The sequence below is a fragment of the Somniosus microcephalus genome, chromosome 6 (genome assembly GCF_052327205.1).
Source record: "Somniosus microcephalus isolate GS21.2 chromosome 6, FLI_Smic_1.0, whole genome shotgun sequence".
NCBI classification, from domain to species: Eukaryota; Metazoa; Chordata; class Chondrichthyes; order Squaliformes; family Somniosidae; genus Somniosus; species Somniosus microcephalus.
In genome coordinates, this window is record NC_140992.1 from 111,231,103 (window position 1) to 111,244,350 (window position 13,248).

Genomic DNA, 13,248 nt, shown 5'->3' on the forward strand with positions numbered 1-13,248 from the left:
ATTTTCCTTGCATCTGGCTTCGTACTGAACCCGATGGCGGCAATGTAGAGTTCGAATTGTTGTTTGAAAGTCCGCCAATTGCAGTCGACATTCCCCGTGAGTTTCAAACCCTCCGGTGGCTTCAAATTCTCCATGTTGCGTTTCGCAATATTCAACAGATATTACCACTCCTGGTACCATGTTATGTTCATAAATAAATAGACGTTTTTATTATGAACAGCTAGCTTGTGCTAGTCATTTATTCAGCCATGTTGACTTGTATACAGTAGCCATGTTGACTCTCGCACTAAACAAGACAACCCATATAGATGTAGCCCACTACTAAAACATACAGCTACACCTAGTGTACCATTCTAGAATGACATGTTACTGCATATCATTACAATCTGGCTTGCGCATCCTAACTTTTTCTAGAACTGGATCATCTATCCTCTCGATCTTTTCTCCTGGAGCTCAGAAACCCTGTGACACCCTTGGTTCCTCTCATTGAGGGAAAGCTGGAATGGCATTCTGAGATTGCTATTTGGGGTAAATTACCATGAATATTAGGAGTCAGCTTTTGGCTCAGTGGTAGCATTCCTGCCCCTGAGTCAGAAGATGAAGGGTTCCAGCCCCCACTCCAAGCAGCCCCGGCGACTGGAGACTACAGTGTGGTCTCTAAATACAGGGTTGATATCCTGGTACGGGGTACTTGCACCCAGACAGTGGTAGTATTCCCATCACTGAGTCAGAAGAGTTGGATTCAGACCCTGCTCTAGACAGCCGTGGCGAGCGAAGACTGGAGCACCAGTTATGAATACTGGGTTGATGTCCAGCAGGGGTACCTGCATCTGATGGGTGTGGGTGCCCTCCCCATGCCCCCCCCATGCCATTGTAAAGATAGGTGGGGCTCTTTAGCTTTCAGTTACAGCCCACCTAGGAGAAGGTACAAACTGGATGGCAATGGGAAACCACCTTGACTCCTGTTCCCTAGTAAGCAGCTCAAGAAGTTCCTGTGTGAGACTTGAGTTGGGAGGGAATGGACGGATCATGAATATTAATCATTTTGGGCCTGGATGTGGGTGAGGCCTGAGTGAGGATCAGTCCCTGTCATGAAGGTGCTGTTTAAGAAGGGAATGGTAGCATAGTGGTTATGGTACTGGACTAGTAATCCAGAGGCCTGGACGAATGATCCAGGGAATTTAAATTCAATAAATCTGAAATTTAAAAATCTAGTAAAGAAACTACCAAATTGTTGTAAAAACCCATCTGGTTTACTAATGTCCTTTAGGGAAGGAAATTCTGCCGTCCTTACAAGGTCTGGCCCATATGTGATTCCAGACCCACAGCAATGTGGTTGGCTTTTAACTGCCCTCTGAAATGGCCTAGCAAGCCACTCGGTTGTAACAAACTGCTACAAGAAACAATAATAAGAATAAAACCGGACCGACCACCCGGCATCGACCTTGGAACCCTTCATCGTTGCTGGGACAAAATCCTGGAACTCCCTACCTAACAGCACTGTGGGAGTACCTTCACCACACGGACTGCAGCGGTTCAAGAAGGTGGCTCACCACTGCCTTCTCAAGAGCAATTAGGGATGGGCAATAAATGCTGGCCTTGCCAGCGACGTCCACATCCCATGAACGAATGTAAAAAAAAGATGACAAGTGATGTAAAATGGAATGTTTTTGCTGTTCCAGGATCCTATTGGGTTGATGAAGGCGTCTACAATCCAGTATGAAGATGGGTCTTCAGGGGAGCACAGAAAAGGTTTGAAATGGATCTATTCTGTTTATTAAAAAAAAATGTAAGAATTAAGGGGGCCGATTTTCAGACGCAGGGCGATAGTGGGGAGAAACTGGCTGTGCACCACTCTGTTCCTGCCACAGTCATCTATTTAAATATGCAAATCAGGGTTCTATGCCATTTGTAGGACCTTGATGGAATTTTTAGTTACCAATAGAAGTACGGACCGGCGCAGTGTGCACCTTGCATGCTCCACCCATTGGTACTGGCATTGAGCGGATAACCAGCGGTCCTTAAAGGGACGGCTGCAGGCTACTCAGAAACAGGGAAGCTAAAGGGTCGTTCCGCCAGGGACGCATCAATAAAGCCATTTTGCAACATTATGATCAGGGTTAGTGAGCTTTTTCATTTTGTTTCTGTTTTCTTTTCCAAAGTTTTCTTTGAAACCGCAGGGAACTTTCACAAAGATCACGCGTCACCTTGCCCCTGCTGTCTGGCAGATCATGTAGTGATTTTAAACATTAATTTTAAATGTTCTCTAAGCCACCGATGTCCATCCCACATGTTACAGCCATTTACATTCCCACATGTGCTCCTTTATCAAATGATACAAAGCCCCAGTCCATTATCACTCTACCTGATGGTACCTCTCACTGAGGATCTGACACATCAAGGGACAGGTGGTCTTTCATGGAGGTAGATCAGGCGGCCAAGGCATTCGGACATCAGACCACAAGAGCAATCGAGCTGATACTGTCCTTACACAAGGTGGGAAAGCAACAGATACAAAATGTCATTTAAAAAGTCTACAGTGAGTTTACAATGTACAAGAATTCAGCAGAATAAAGGTGAAAACTATCAGTACCACACTTCTAGACACTACACACACTGCACACCGTCCCACTCACACACTGCAAACACTCACACACTGCCCTACTCATACTGCAAACACTCACACACTGCCCCACTCATACTGCAAACACTCACACACTGCCCTACTCATACTGCAAACACTCACACACTGCCCCACTCATACTGCAAACACTCATGCCCTTCACAATCTGTGCAGCACTTATTAATTTTTGAAATGGTTTTGTTGGAAGGTGTGAAGGCTGGGGCTACTGAAATGGATGATTTCTCCTCAAACAAACTTCGAGTTACATGTGGTTCTATGAATGGGATCCTGTACAAGTGCAGGTTTACAACAGGTATGGATTCAATGGTGTTTCCTCATGTGTGCATGTATATTTGTGTGCAGGTATGATTGCATATGTGCGTGCATCTATATGTGAGTGTGTATGAATGAGAGCGTGTATGTGTAAGTGCATGTCGTTATGTGTGTGTGTGATTGTGTGTATGTATGCATGAGTATGTAGATGTGAGTGTGAAATGTATGTGTATTTGTGGGCAAGTGTGTAATTGAGGGAACGGTCTCAGTGGTAATGTCACTGAGCTAGTAATCCAGAGGCCTGGACTAATGATCCAGAGACATGAGTTCAAATGCCACCACGATTAAATAAATCTGGAATAAAATAGCTAGTATCAGTAATGGTAACCATGAAACTATCGGATTGTCGTAAAAACCCATCTGGTTCACTAATGTCCTTTAGGGAAGGAAATCTGCTGTCCTTACCCGGTCTGGCCTATATGTGACTCCAGACCCACAGCAATGTGATTGACTCTTAACTGCCCTCTGAAATGTCCTAGCAAGTCACTCAGTTGCAACAAACCGCTATGAAACAAAATAATAATAATGAAACGGGACGGACTACCCGGCATCGACCAACAGCACACCCGGACCAATCAACCCTGCAAAGTCCTCCTCACCAACATCTGGGAACTTGTGCCAAAATTGGGAGAGCTGTCCCACAGACTAACAGCAGCAACAGCCTGACATAGTCATATTCACAGAATCATACCTTTCAAGCCAATATCCCAAACTCCTCCATCACCATCCCTGGGTATGTCCTGTCCCACCGGCAGGACAGACCCACCAGAGGTGGCACAGTGGTATACAGTCAGGAAGGAGTGACCCTGGGAGTCCTCAACATTGACATTCCGGACCCCATGAAGTCTCATGGCTTCAGGTCAAGCATGGGCAAGGAAACCTCCTGCTGATTACCGCCTCCCTCAGCTGATGAATCAGTACTCCGCCATGTTGAACACTACTTGGAAGAAGCACTGAGAGTAGCAAGGGCGAATAATGTACTCTGGGTGGGGGACCACAATGTCCATCACCAAGGGTGGCTCGGTAGCACCACTACTGACAGAGCTGGCCAAGTCCTGAAGGACATAGCAGCTAGTCTGGGCCTGCGACAGGTGGTGAGAGAACCAACACGAGGGAAAAACCTACTTGACCTCGTCCTCACCAATCGACCTGCCGCAGATGCATCTGTCCATGACAGTATTGGTAGCAGTGACCACCGCACAGTCATTGTGGAGACGAGGTCCCATCTTCACACTGAGGACACCCTCCATTGTGTTGTGTGGCACTACCACTGTGCTAAATGGGATAGATTCAGAAAATATCTAGCAGCTCAAAACTGGGCATCCATGAGGCGCTCTGGGCCTCAGCAGCAGAATTGTATTCCACCACAATCTGTAACCTCATGGCCCGGCATATCCCTCACTCTACCATTTCCATCAAGCCAGGGGACCAACCCTGGTTCAAAAAGGAGTGTAGAAGAGCATGCCAGGAGCAGCACCAGGCGTACCTAAAAATGAGGTGCCAACCTGGGGAAGCTGCAACACAGGACTACATGCATGCTAAAAAGTGGAAGCAGCATCCTATAGACAGGGCTAAGCGATCCCACAATCAACGGATCAGATCAAAACTCTGCAGTCCTGCCACATCCAGTCGTGAATGGTGGTGGACCGTTAAACAACTAACGGGAGGAGGAGGCTCCATGAATATCCCCATCCTCAATGATGGTGGAGCCCAGCACGTGAGTTCAAAAGACAAGGCTGAAGTGTTTGCAACCATCTTCAGCCATAAGGGCTGAATGGATGATCCATATCGGCCTCCTCCTGAGGTCCCCACCATCACAGAAGCCAGTCTTCAGCCAATTCAATTCATTCCACGTGATATCAACAAACAGCTGAGCCCACTGGATACAGCAAAGGCTATGGGCCCTGACAACATCCCAGCTGTCGTGCTGAAGACTTGTGCTTCAGAACTAGCTGCGCCTCTAGCCAAGCTGTTCCAGTACAGCTACAACACTGGCATCTACCTGACAATGTGGAAAACTGCCCAGGTATGTCCTGTACACAAAAAGCAGGACAAATCCAATTCGGCCAATTACCGCCCCATCAGTCTACTCTCAATCATCAGCAAAGTGATGGAAGGTGTCATCGACAGTGCTATCAAGCGGCACTTACTCACCAATAACCTGCTCACTGATGCCCAGTTTGGGTTCCGCCAAAACCACTTGGCTCCCGACCTCATTACAGCCTTGGTCCAAACATGGACAAAGGAGCTGAATTCCAGAGGAGAAGTGAGAGTGACTGCCCTTGACATCAAGGCAACATTTGACCGAGTGTGGCATGAAGGAGCCCTAGTAAAACTGAAGTCAATGAGAACCGGGGAGAAAACTCTCCACTGGCTGGAGTCATACCTAGCACAAAGGAAGATGTTTGTGGTGGTTGAAGGTCAATCATCACGGCCCCAGGACATCGCTGCAGGAGTTCCTCAGGGCAGTGTCCTAGACCCAACCATCTTCAGCTGCTTCATCAATGACCTTCCCTCCAACATAAGGTCAGAAATGGGGATGTTCGCTAATGACTGCACAGTGTTCAGTGCCATTCACTGAGGGAAGCCTCAGGCTACAGGACGATATAGACGGGTTGGTCAGATGGGCAGAACAGTGGCAAATGGAATTTAACCCTGAAAAGTGTGAGGTGATGCATTTTGTGAGAACTAACGAGACAAGGGAATACACAATGAATGGTAGGACCCGAGGAAGGACAGAGGATCAGAAGGACCTTGGTGTGCATGTACATAGATCCCTGAAGGCAGCAGGACAGGTAGATAAGGTGGTTAAAAAGACATATGGGATACTTGCCTTCATTAGCCGAGGCATAGAATATAAGAGCAGGGAGGTTATGATGGAGCTGTACAAAACGCTAGTTAGGCCACAGCTCGAATACTGTGTGCAGTTCTGGTCGCCACACTATAGGAAGGATGTGATTGCATTGGAGAGGGTGCAGAGGAGATTCACTAGGATGTTACCAGCTATGAAGAGAGACTAGACAGGCTGGGGTTGTTTTCCTTAGAGCAGAAAAGACTGAGGGGGGATCTGATTGAGGTGTACAAAATTATGAGGGGCATAGATAGGGTAGATAGAAAGGAACTTTTTAGAGGTCAATAACTAGGGGGCATAGTTTCAAGGTAAGGGGCAGGAGGTTTAGAGGGAATTTGAGGAATAACTTTTTCACCCAGAGGGTGGTTGGAATCTGGAACTCACTGCCTGAAAAGGTGGTAGAGGCAGGAACCCTCACAACATTCAAGAAGCATTTAGATGAGCACTTGAAACGCCATAGCATACAAGGCTATGGACCAAGTACTGGAAAATGGGATTAGAATAGATAGAGCTTGATGGCCGGCGCAGACACAATGGGCCGAAGGGCCTCTTTCTGTGCTGTATAACTCTATGACAACTCCTTAGATAATGAAGCAGTCCATGCCTGCATGCAACAAGACCTGGACGATGTTCAGGCTTGGGCTGATAAGTGGCAGGTAACAGTCGCGCCACAGAAGTGCCAGGCAATGACTATCTCCAACAAGCGAGAGTCTAACCACTGCCCCTTGACATTCAATGGCATTACCATCGCCGATTCCCCCACCATCAACATCCTGGGGATCACCATTGACCAGAAACTTAACTGGACCAGCCACACACATACTGTGGCAACAAGAACATGCCAGAGGCTAGGTATTCTGCGGTGAGTGTCTCACCTCCTGACTCCCCAAAGCCTTTCTACCATCTAAAAGGCACAAGTAAGGAGTGTGATGGAATACTCTCCACTTGCCTGGATGAGTGCAGCTCCAACAACACTCAAGAAGCTCGACACCATCCAAGACAAAGCAGCCCGCTTGATTGGCACCCCATCTACCACTTTAAACATTCACCCCCTCCACCACCGGCGTACCGTGGCTGCAGTGTGCACCATCTACAAGATGCACTGCAGCAACTCGCCAAGGCTTCTTTGGCAGCACCTCCCAAACCCGCGACCTCTTCCATCTAAAAGGACAAGGGCAGCAGGCGCATAGGAACACCACCTCCAAGTTCCCCTCCAAGTCACACACCATTCTGACGTAGAAGTATATCGCCGATCCTTCATCGTCGCTGGGTCAAAATCCTGGAACTCCCTCCCTAACAGCACTGTGGGAGTACCTTCACCACACGGACTGCTGCGGTTCAAGAAGGCAGCTCACCACCACCTTCTCAAGGGCAATTAGAGATGGGCAATAAATGCTGGCCCACATCCCATAAACAAATTTTTTTTAAATTGTGCAAATGTTGGTTTGTGAGTGTATGACTGCATATATTGCACAGTGAGTGTGTTGTTGGTTAGTGCTGCGCTGCGCAGTGGAATCTGATTTCCATTTGGTTATACTGTACATCGGCCCTGAATATCCTCCATCATTGCACTGGGAAACTAATCTGGTCTGGGGTTGGCATGCAAATGAGCAAAATACATCATATGACATTTCCCATTATTTGTGTCCTAGCAATTCTTTTGAAGTCTTGGCTTCAATATACAGAAGACCCTCTGCTCTACAGAGGCTAGGGGATAATCTTGAGCGATCCCCTCAGTGGCAAACTTCACTCTTTTTAGTGCTGGCCAGGAGTACGTGCCCACATAAATCCCTGGTCATCCTTAAGGGGCAGACATCAACTGGAGTCTGGCAAGCAGAGAAAGAGAAGAGGACTTCACCTCTCAGGGTGAGGACCACCTCCTCAGGCAACTGCAGGTAGGGGGGCTGCAGCAACCAATCAGCCCAGATGCCGAGATGCTGGCAGTATTGGCAGTGCCACCTCATGCCCCAGCTAAAACATGGCAATCCCCATAGACCATTAACACGGTCCACACTGAAAAACAACAGTGTGATACCACACGCTCCCCCCACTGAGGTGGCACTTATAAGGAGGACGAGGTTTAAAAGTCGACAATACATCACCAAGGGAAAACACTGAGAAAGCAAAGATTGATGGAGGGACACACAGTCAGACAAATAAACAGATTGAGGGTATATTTTGACTTTGTGTGATAGTGTAAAATGGGCGCTAGCGAGTTGGCAGCCTATTTTACATCTCTCCTGATTTTGATTTCCATTGACTTCAAGTTGTTCCCTCCATTCCATTGTCCCTGGCTGCGGTGACCTGTTTTGCTGCATTAGCATTTTGACAACTGATTACTATGGCAACTGTCACTGGGAATTGCTTGAAATGAGCCGATCAAATAAAAGCTCGGTGCAGTGGTGACTTCAAACACCGCGACAGGCCAGGTGCTATCCGCAGGTCAGGTTCCAGCAGAGGGCACAGCTCAGTGAACACCTCACTGCTGAGGTGTGGACGGGTGAAGACGGTCCTGTTCTGACATACCCAAGTGGTTGTGCCGGGGTTGTATGACGTAACTCCGGGGACTGACACATGACCACCGTTCTGACCCCTCCTGCGTCCTTCTGAGCTACAATTGCCCGTTGTATGACGGATTAAATTAATCCCCATTGTAATTGGGTGTTCAGTGTTGCTGGGGGCAGAGATGCGCAGGCAAGTCAATTTAAAGGTTGAAAAGGAACCAGTTTTAGAAGATCTGAGGCCATTTCTGTCCTGTTGTATGTAATTACCCCCCTCCGCGCCCCCCGTCCCTCACCGCCCACCACCTCCTGGCACTTGGAACCCAGTGATTTTTCTCCCTTAAGTTTGAGTGACTTCTTCAATCACATTTCTCTTTGAATAATAACCTCCATTAAATGTTCTGCACCCACCACTGTTGGTGTAATTCCAATGCCCACCTCCTCTATGAAGACTGAGACAAAGTACTTATTTCATATCTCTGCCATTCCCCAATCTCCTTGCCTCCTCCGTTTCTGAGTGGCTCTACCCCTCCATTGACTACCCTCTTACAAATAGGGTGCCTGTAGAGAGCCTTTTTTTATTGACCTTAATCTTTCTTGCTAATTGTTTCTCAATCTTTCTAATCTTCCTTTCTGTAGATTTCCCAGATTCTCTATAATTGTCCTGGCTTTCATTTGATTATCTGCTCTGTAATCACTAAATGCCTTCTCTTTTTTTAGTTTCAAATTTGATCTAATTTTACGATTCATCCCCGGAACCCCAGCCTTCAACACACTCCCTTTTTTCTTACTGGACTGTATTGAGTCTGTAACCTCTTTATTTCTTGTTTAAATGTGTTCCATTACTAATCTACAGCTCTAATTGTCAACTTTTCCTCCCATGTAATCTGGGCAAGCTCGCTTTTTATTTCGCTGTAATTAGATTTTTTTTTGCCCAATCAATTACCCTTGTTCTTCAAGCTTCTCTTTCTTTTACGATGAGATTGTGGCCACTGTTTCCCAACTGTTTCCCTATTTTAGGTTGCCAACTTACTCTGCTTCCTTCCTTGTTGGAGTAGCAACATATTGGCTGACAAAACAGTCCTGAGCAAACTGCAGGGAAAATTCTCCCCTTTTTCATTGCAAATATTTCCCTCACCCAGAATAATTAAAATCTCTTACAGTTACAACTATTGTGACGCACAGCTCTCTAATTTGTGAATTTCATCCTCTACTTCCGCTGTTTGGTGATCTATAATGTGACCAATACTTTCATATTCCCCAATTCAATCCAAAGAGATTGTAGGGCTGATCTTCCTGGGTGTTCTCTGTCTTGGAGCTAGACAGAAACACCTAACCAGAAGTGTGCTGCTCCTGTACAGCCCTGGGAAAAATGGGATTTCCTTTCTCGGGACACTTAAATGACCCATGGACACCGCTGCCTCCTACCCTCCCCCACCTCTCCCCCCCCACCCCCAACAAGTTCAGGCCTGCCCCGGCACGGTTAGCACCAGTGGTAGGGTTAGCAAAGCAAAAGGCAGCTTGAAGGCCTCAGGCATGAGTGATCAGGACCTTCGAGCTAATAATGGAGATTGCCCTTCCTCCACCTGATTTATTTGTTACTACCTTGTTCTGCTTAAACTCTTTCAATCCGTCTATCTCCTCATTCCCTACACACCTAAGCTGACTTTCCCATGTGATCTCTCTACTGTGCACTGTTGCTTTTTTCCTTTTCTAACAGTCAAGTCTTGCAAATGTGCCCTCCTCCTTGGCACAAGATGTGTGCCCTTTGCCCCAGTTGGTGGAGATTACTCTGCAGTTTCAATGGCTATATGTATCCCATTCTTTCCATTTCTTGTCTTTCAGGAATTAATGGCAAGTGCATTCGAACAAAGAATAAATGGCTGACTCCGTCAGAGTTTGAAAATATGAGTGGTATCAAAAAAGATATTCGATACTGGAAGAGAAACATCCACTGTGAATCAGAGACTCTGGGCAAACTGATCCAGGTATTGGGCCTCTACTCTCTGGAGTTTAGAAGAATGAGAGGTGATCTCATTGAAACATAGATTCTGAGGGGGGTTGACAGGGGAGATGCTGAGAGGTTGTTTCCCCTGGCTGGAGAGTCGAGAACTAGGGGGCATAGTCTCAGGATAAGGGGTTGGCCATTTAAGACTGAGATGAGGAAAAATTTCTTCACTCAGAGGGTTATGAATCTTTGGAATTCTCTACCCCAAAAGGCTGTGGATGCTGAGTCTTTGAGTATATTCAAGGCTGAGATCGATAGATTTTTGGATTCATAGGGAATCGAGGGATATGGGGATCGGGCAGGAAAGTGGAGTTGAGGTCGAAGATCAGCCATGATCTTATTGAATTGCAGAGCAAGCTCGAGGGGCCGTGTGGCCTACTCCTGCTCCTATTTCTTATGTCTTATGGGATTTGGTGGAACATACCTAAGATATGTCGAGGCTAGGTGATGTACGGTTAATGGGGAGCTTTAAACCTACATCTTTAGCATCAGGCACATTTTGAACACTCACATTTTAACTGACATTAAAATATCAGGTTACCAGCAATACTGAAATCCATTCACAGAGCTCGGAGAGGTGTTACCAGGGAGCAGTCTCCGACAGTGCTCAGTGTGGTAGAAATTGGTCCGCGCTGTGCCCTTTTTCCGGGCGTATAACGGACGCAACACTGATAGATTTAGCACTGGGTTGGCCCGCGCCCAATCTGCGCGTGAGTTTGGGCCACTGCCAAATTTGTTGGGCCTATTTTTCAGGCGTTCCGGGTGGCCAGCTAAAATAAGCCTATGGCCCCTTGCCTGTTCGGGGCCAAACGCCTGTTTAAGGAGCCCTCTGGGAAATGTGTTTCCGATGAGCAGAGCAGGTGCTGGGCCTGTCCGCTCAGGATTCTTCAGCGGCAGCTACAACTGTCAGTGAAAGATGTGGCGCGCTCCTCCGACTCCACAGTAGTCGAGATCGGGCCCAGACCACGTCCTACCCCAGTGTCTTGTACATTAGATGGAGATGAACAAAGATAGTTGTTAAAAACAGCCAGAATTTAACTTAAAAACATTAAAGGGGGAGAAATTCGGTATAGCCCCATTTGGAGCGCTAAAACTTTGAAAGGTGAAAAATTAGCACTAGGCACTAATCATTCTCGCCTCCCGTGAAATTCAGTTTTCGCCCTCCAAGAGGGAAGTGGAATGCTAAATCAAGCGCTGAACACTTCTCTTAGGGCGCTAAAGTCCGAGAGCGGGGCGGTAGCGGCAGAGCGCTAAACAATTTCGAGCGCATTGTGAACGGCGCTCTTTCATCACAGAGGCTGCTTCCCCCGCTTAAAGGGAAGGGTCAATGATGCTGCACAAGCTAGGTGTCATCAGTTCTGCGTTGCAAGGCGACCTGGGCGACTGCCATTACAGCCCCAAACACTCTCACAAAGTGAAGGGCTTGGACATATTGTACCAATGAAACATTAAAAACTTTGCACAGACACCGGACTGGAGCAAACAATAAAGGTTGCGCGAACTGAAAAGCATTCTCACTTAATTACCGCTCCCGAAGGGGTCAGCCAAGTTCACAATGCCTCCTCTTGCTGGCGTTGTCAGTGCGAGGCGATAAAGCAAGGGGCGAGAGTCAATTTTCCATCTGGGTCGATAACGGGATGCTGCGCACTTTATGACGTCACGATCTGCGAGGCGCTAGAGGCCCAGGCGCTAAGAGTTAGCACCAGCTGCTAAACCGGCACTGAAGTTCGCAGACGTCACCGCATTCACCGCACCTGAGCGCTAACCCGTTAGCGCCCCCGCCAGGCACTAACGTGAGGCACTAACATATTGAATTTCTAGCTCTAAATGTCTGAGAGTCAGGAAAGTTTCTGAGCCAGCAGCAGAGGGCATTTAAATAAACATATGTTTGAAATCACATGTTAATCTAACTCTCTTTAAGTTTAAGGTTTTGGGCAAGAGATACAGGGGGGATGTGAGGAAAAACTTTTTTACGCAACGAGTGGTGAGGACCTGGAACTCGCTGCCGATGGAAGTGGAGACACTCAATGTTTTCGAGGGGAGACTGGATAGGCACTTGAGGGAAATAAACTTGCAGGGCTACAGGAATAGAGCGAGGGAATGGGACTGACTGGATTGCTCTACAGAGAGCCGGCATGGACTCGATGGGCCGAATGGCCTCCTTCTTTGCCGTATGACTCTATGACTCTTGTGCTGTCAGACAAACTAACCCCTCCCCCAGCCAGCATCCTGTGTTACTGAATATGGTCTCCACCCACTGCCTCCCACCCCATTTTCCACCTGCCCAGCCCTGTTACCGCTGCATACATCAACTTCCTGTCACACTCACTCTGTCCCACTGTCACATTCAGTCGGTCCCACTTACTTCGTCCCGCTTTCCCTCTATGCCACGCACATGTTCCCCATTACACTCACTCTGTCGCACCATCACATTCACTTTGTTCCACTGTCACACGCATTCTGTCCTGTCACTCGCCCTGTCCCACTGTCTCACTCGCCCTGTCCCCCTGTCTCACTCGCCCTGTCCCCCTGTCTCACTCGCCCTGTTTCACTCGCCCTGTCCCACTGTCTCACTCGCCCTGTCCCGCTGTCACGTACGTTCGGTTGCACAGTCACACCCGACTGACCCGCTCTGTCCCACTGTCCACTTGCTGTGTCACTCTGTCATGCACGCTCTGTCGCGCTGGCACACTCCCTCTGTCGCGCTGGCACACTCCCTCTGTCACGCTGGCACACTCCCTCTGTCGCACTGGCACACTCCCTCTGTTGTGCAGTCACACCCGACTGACTCGCTATGTCCCACTGTCCACTTGCTGTGTCACTCTGTCATGCACGCTGTGTTGCACAGTCGCACACACGCTGTGTCACTTTGTCATACTCCCTCTGTCGCGCTGTCATACTCCCTCTGTCGCGCTGTCACACTCCCTCTGTC

At 47.9% G+C, this 13,248-nt stretch overlaps 1 protein-coding gene across 5 annotated transcripts in view; it reads left to right on the forward strand.

Moving 5' to 3' along the window:
* The window catches only part of LOC147115991 (uncharacterized), an 82,421-nt gene that overhangs the window by 55,124 nt on the left and 14,049 nt on the right, over positions 1-13,248 (forward strand). For 4 of the 5 annotated variants that reach the window (XM_085990684.1, XM_085990683.1, XM_085990685.1 and 1 more), the window contains 3 exons: positions 1,683-1,752; positions 2,832-2,936; positions 10,154-10,296. In XM_085990684.1, coding sequence (XP_085846810.1) covers positions 1,683-1,752; positions 2,832-2,936; positions 10,154-10,296 — 318 coding nt within the window. The remainder of the gene's footprint in view (positions 1-1,682; positions 1,753-2,831; positions 2,937-10,153; positions 10,297-13,248) is intronic. The other variant, XM_085990686.1, reaches the window with a different exon arrangement.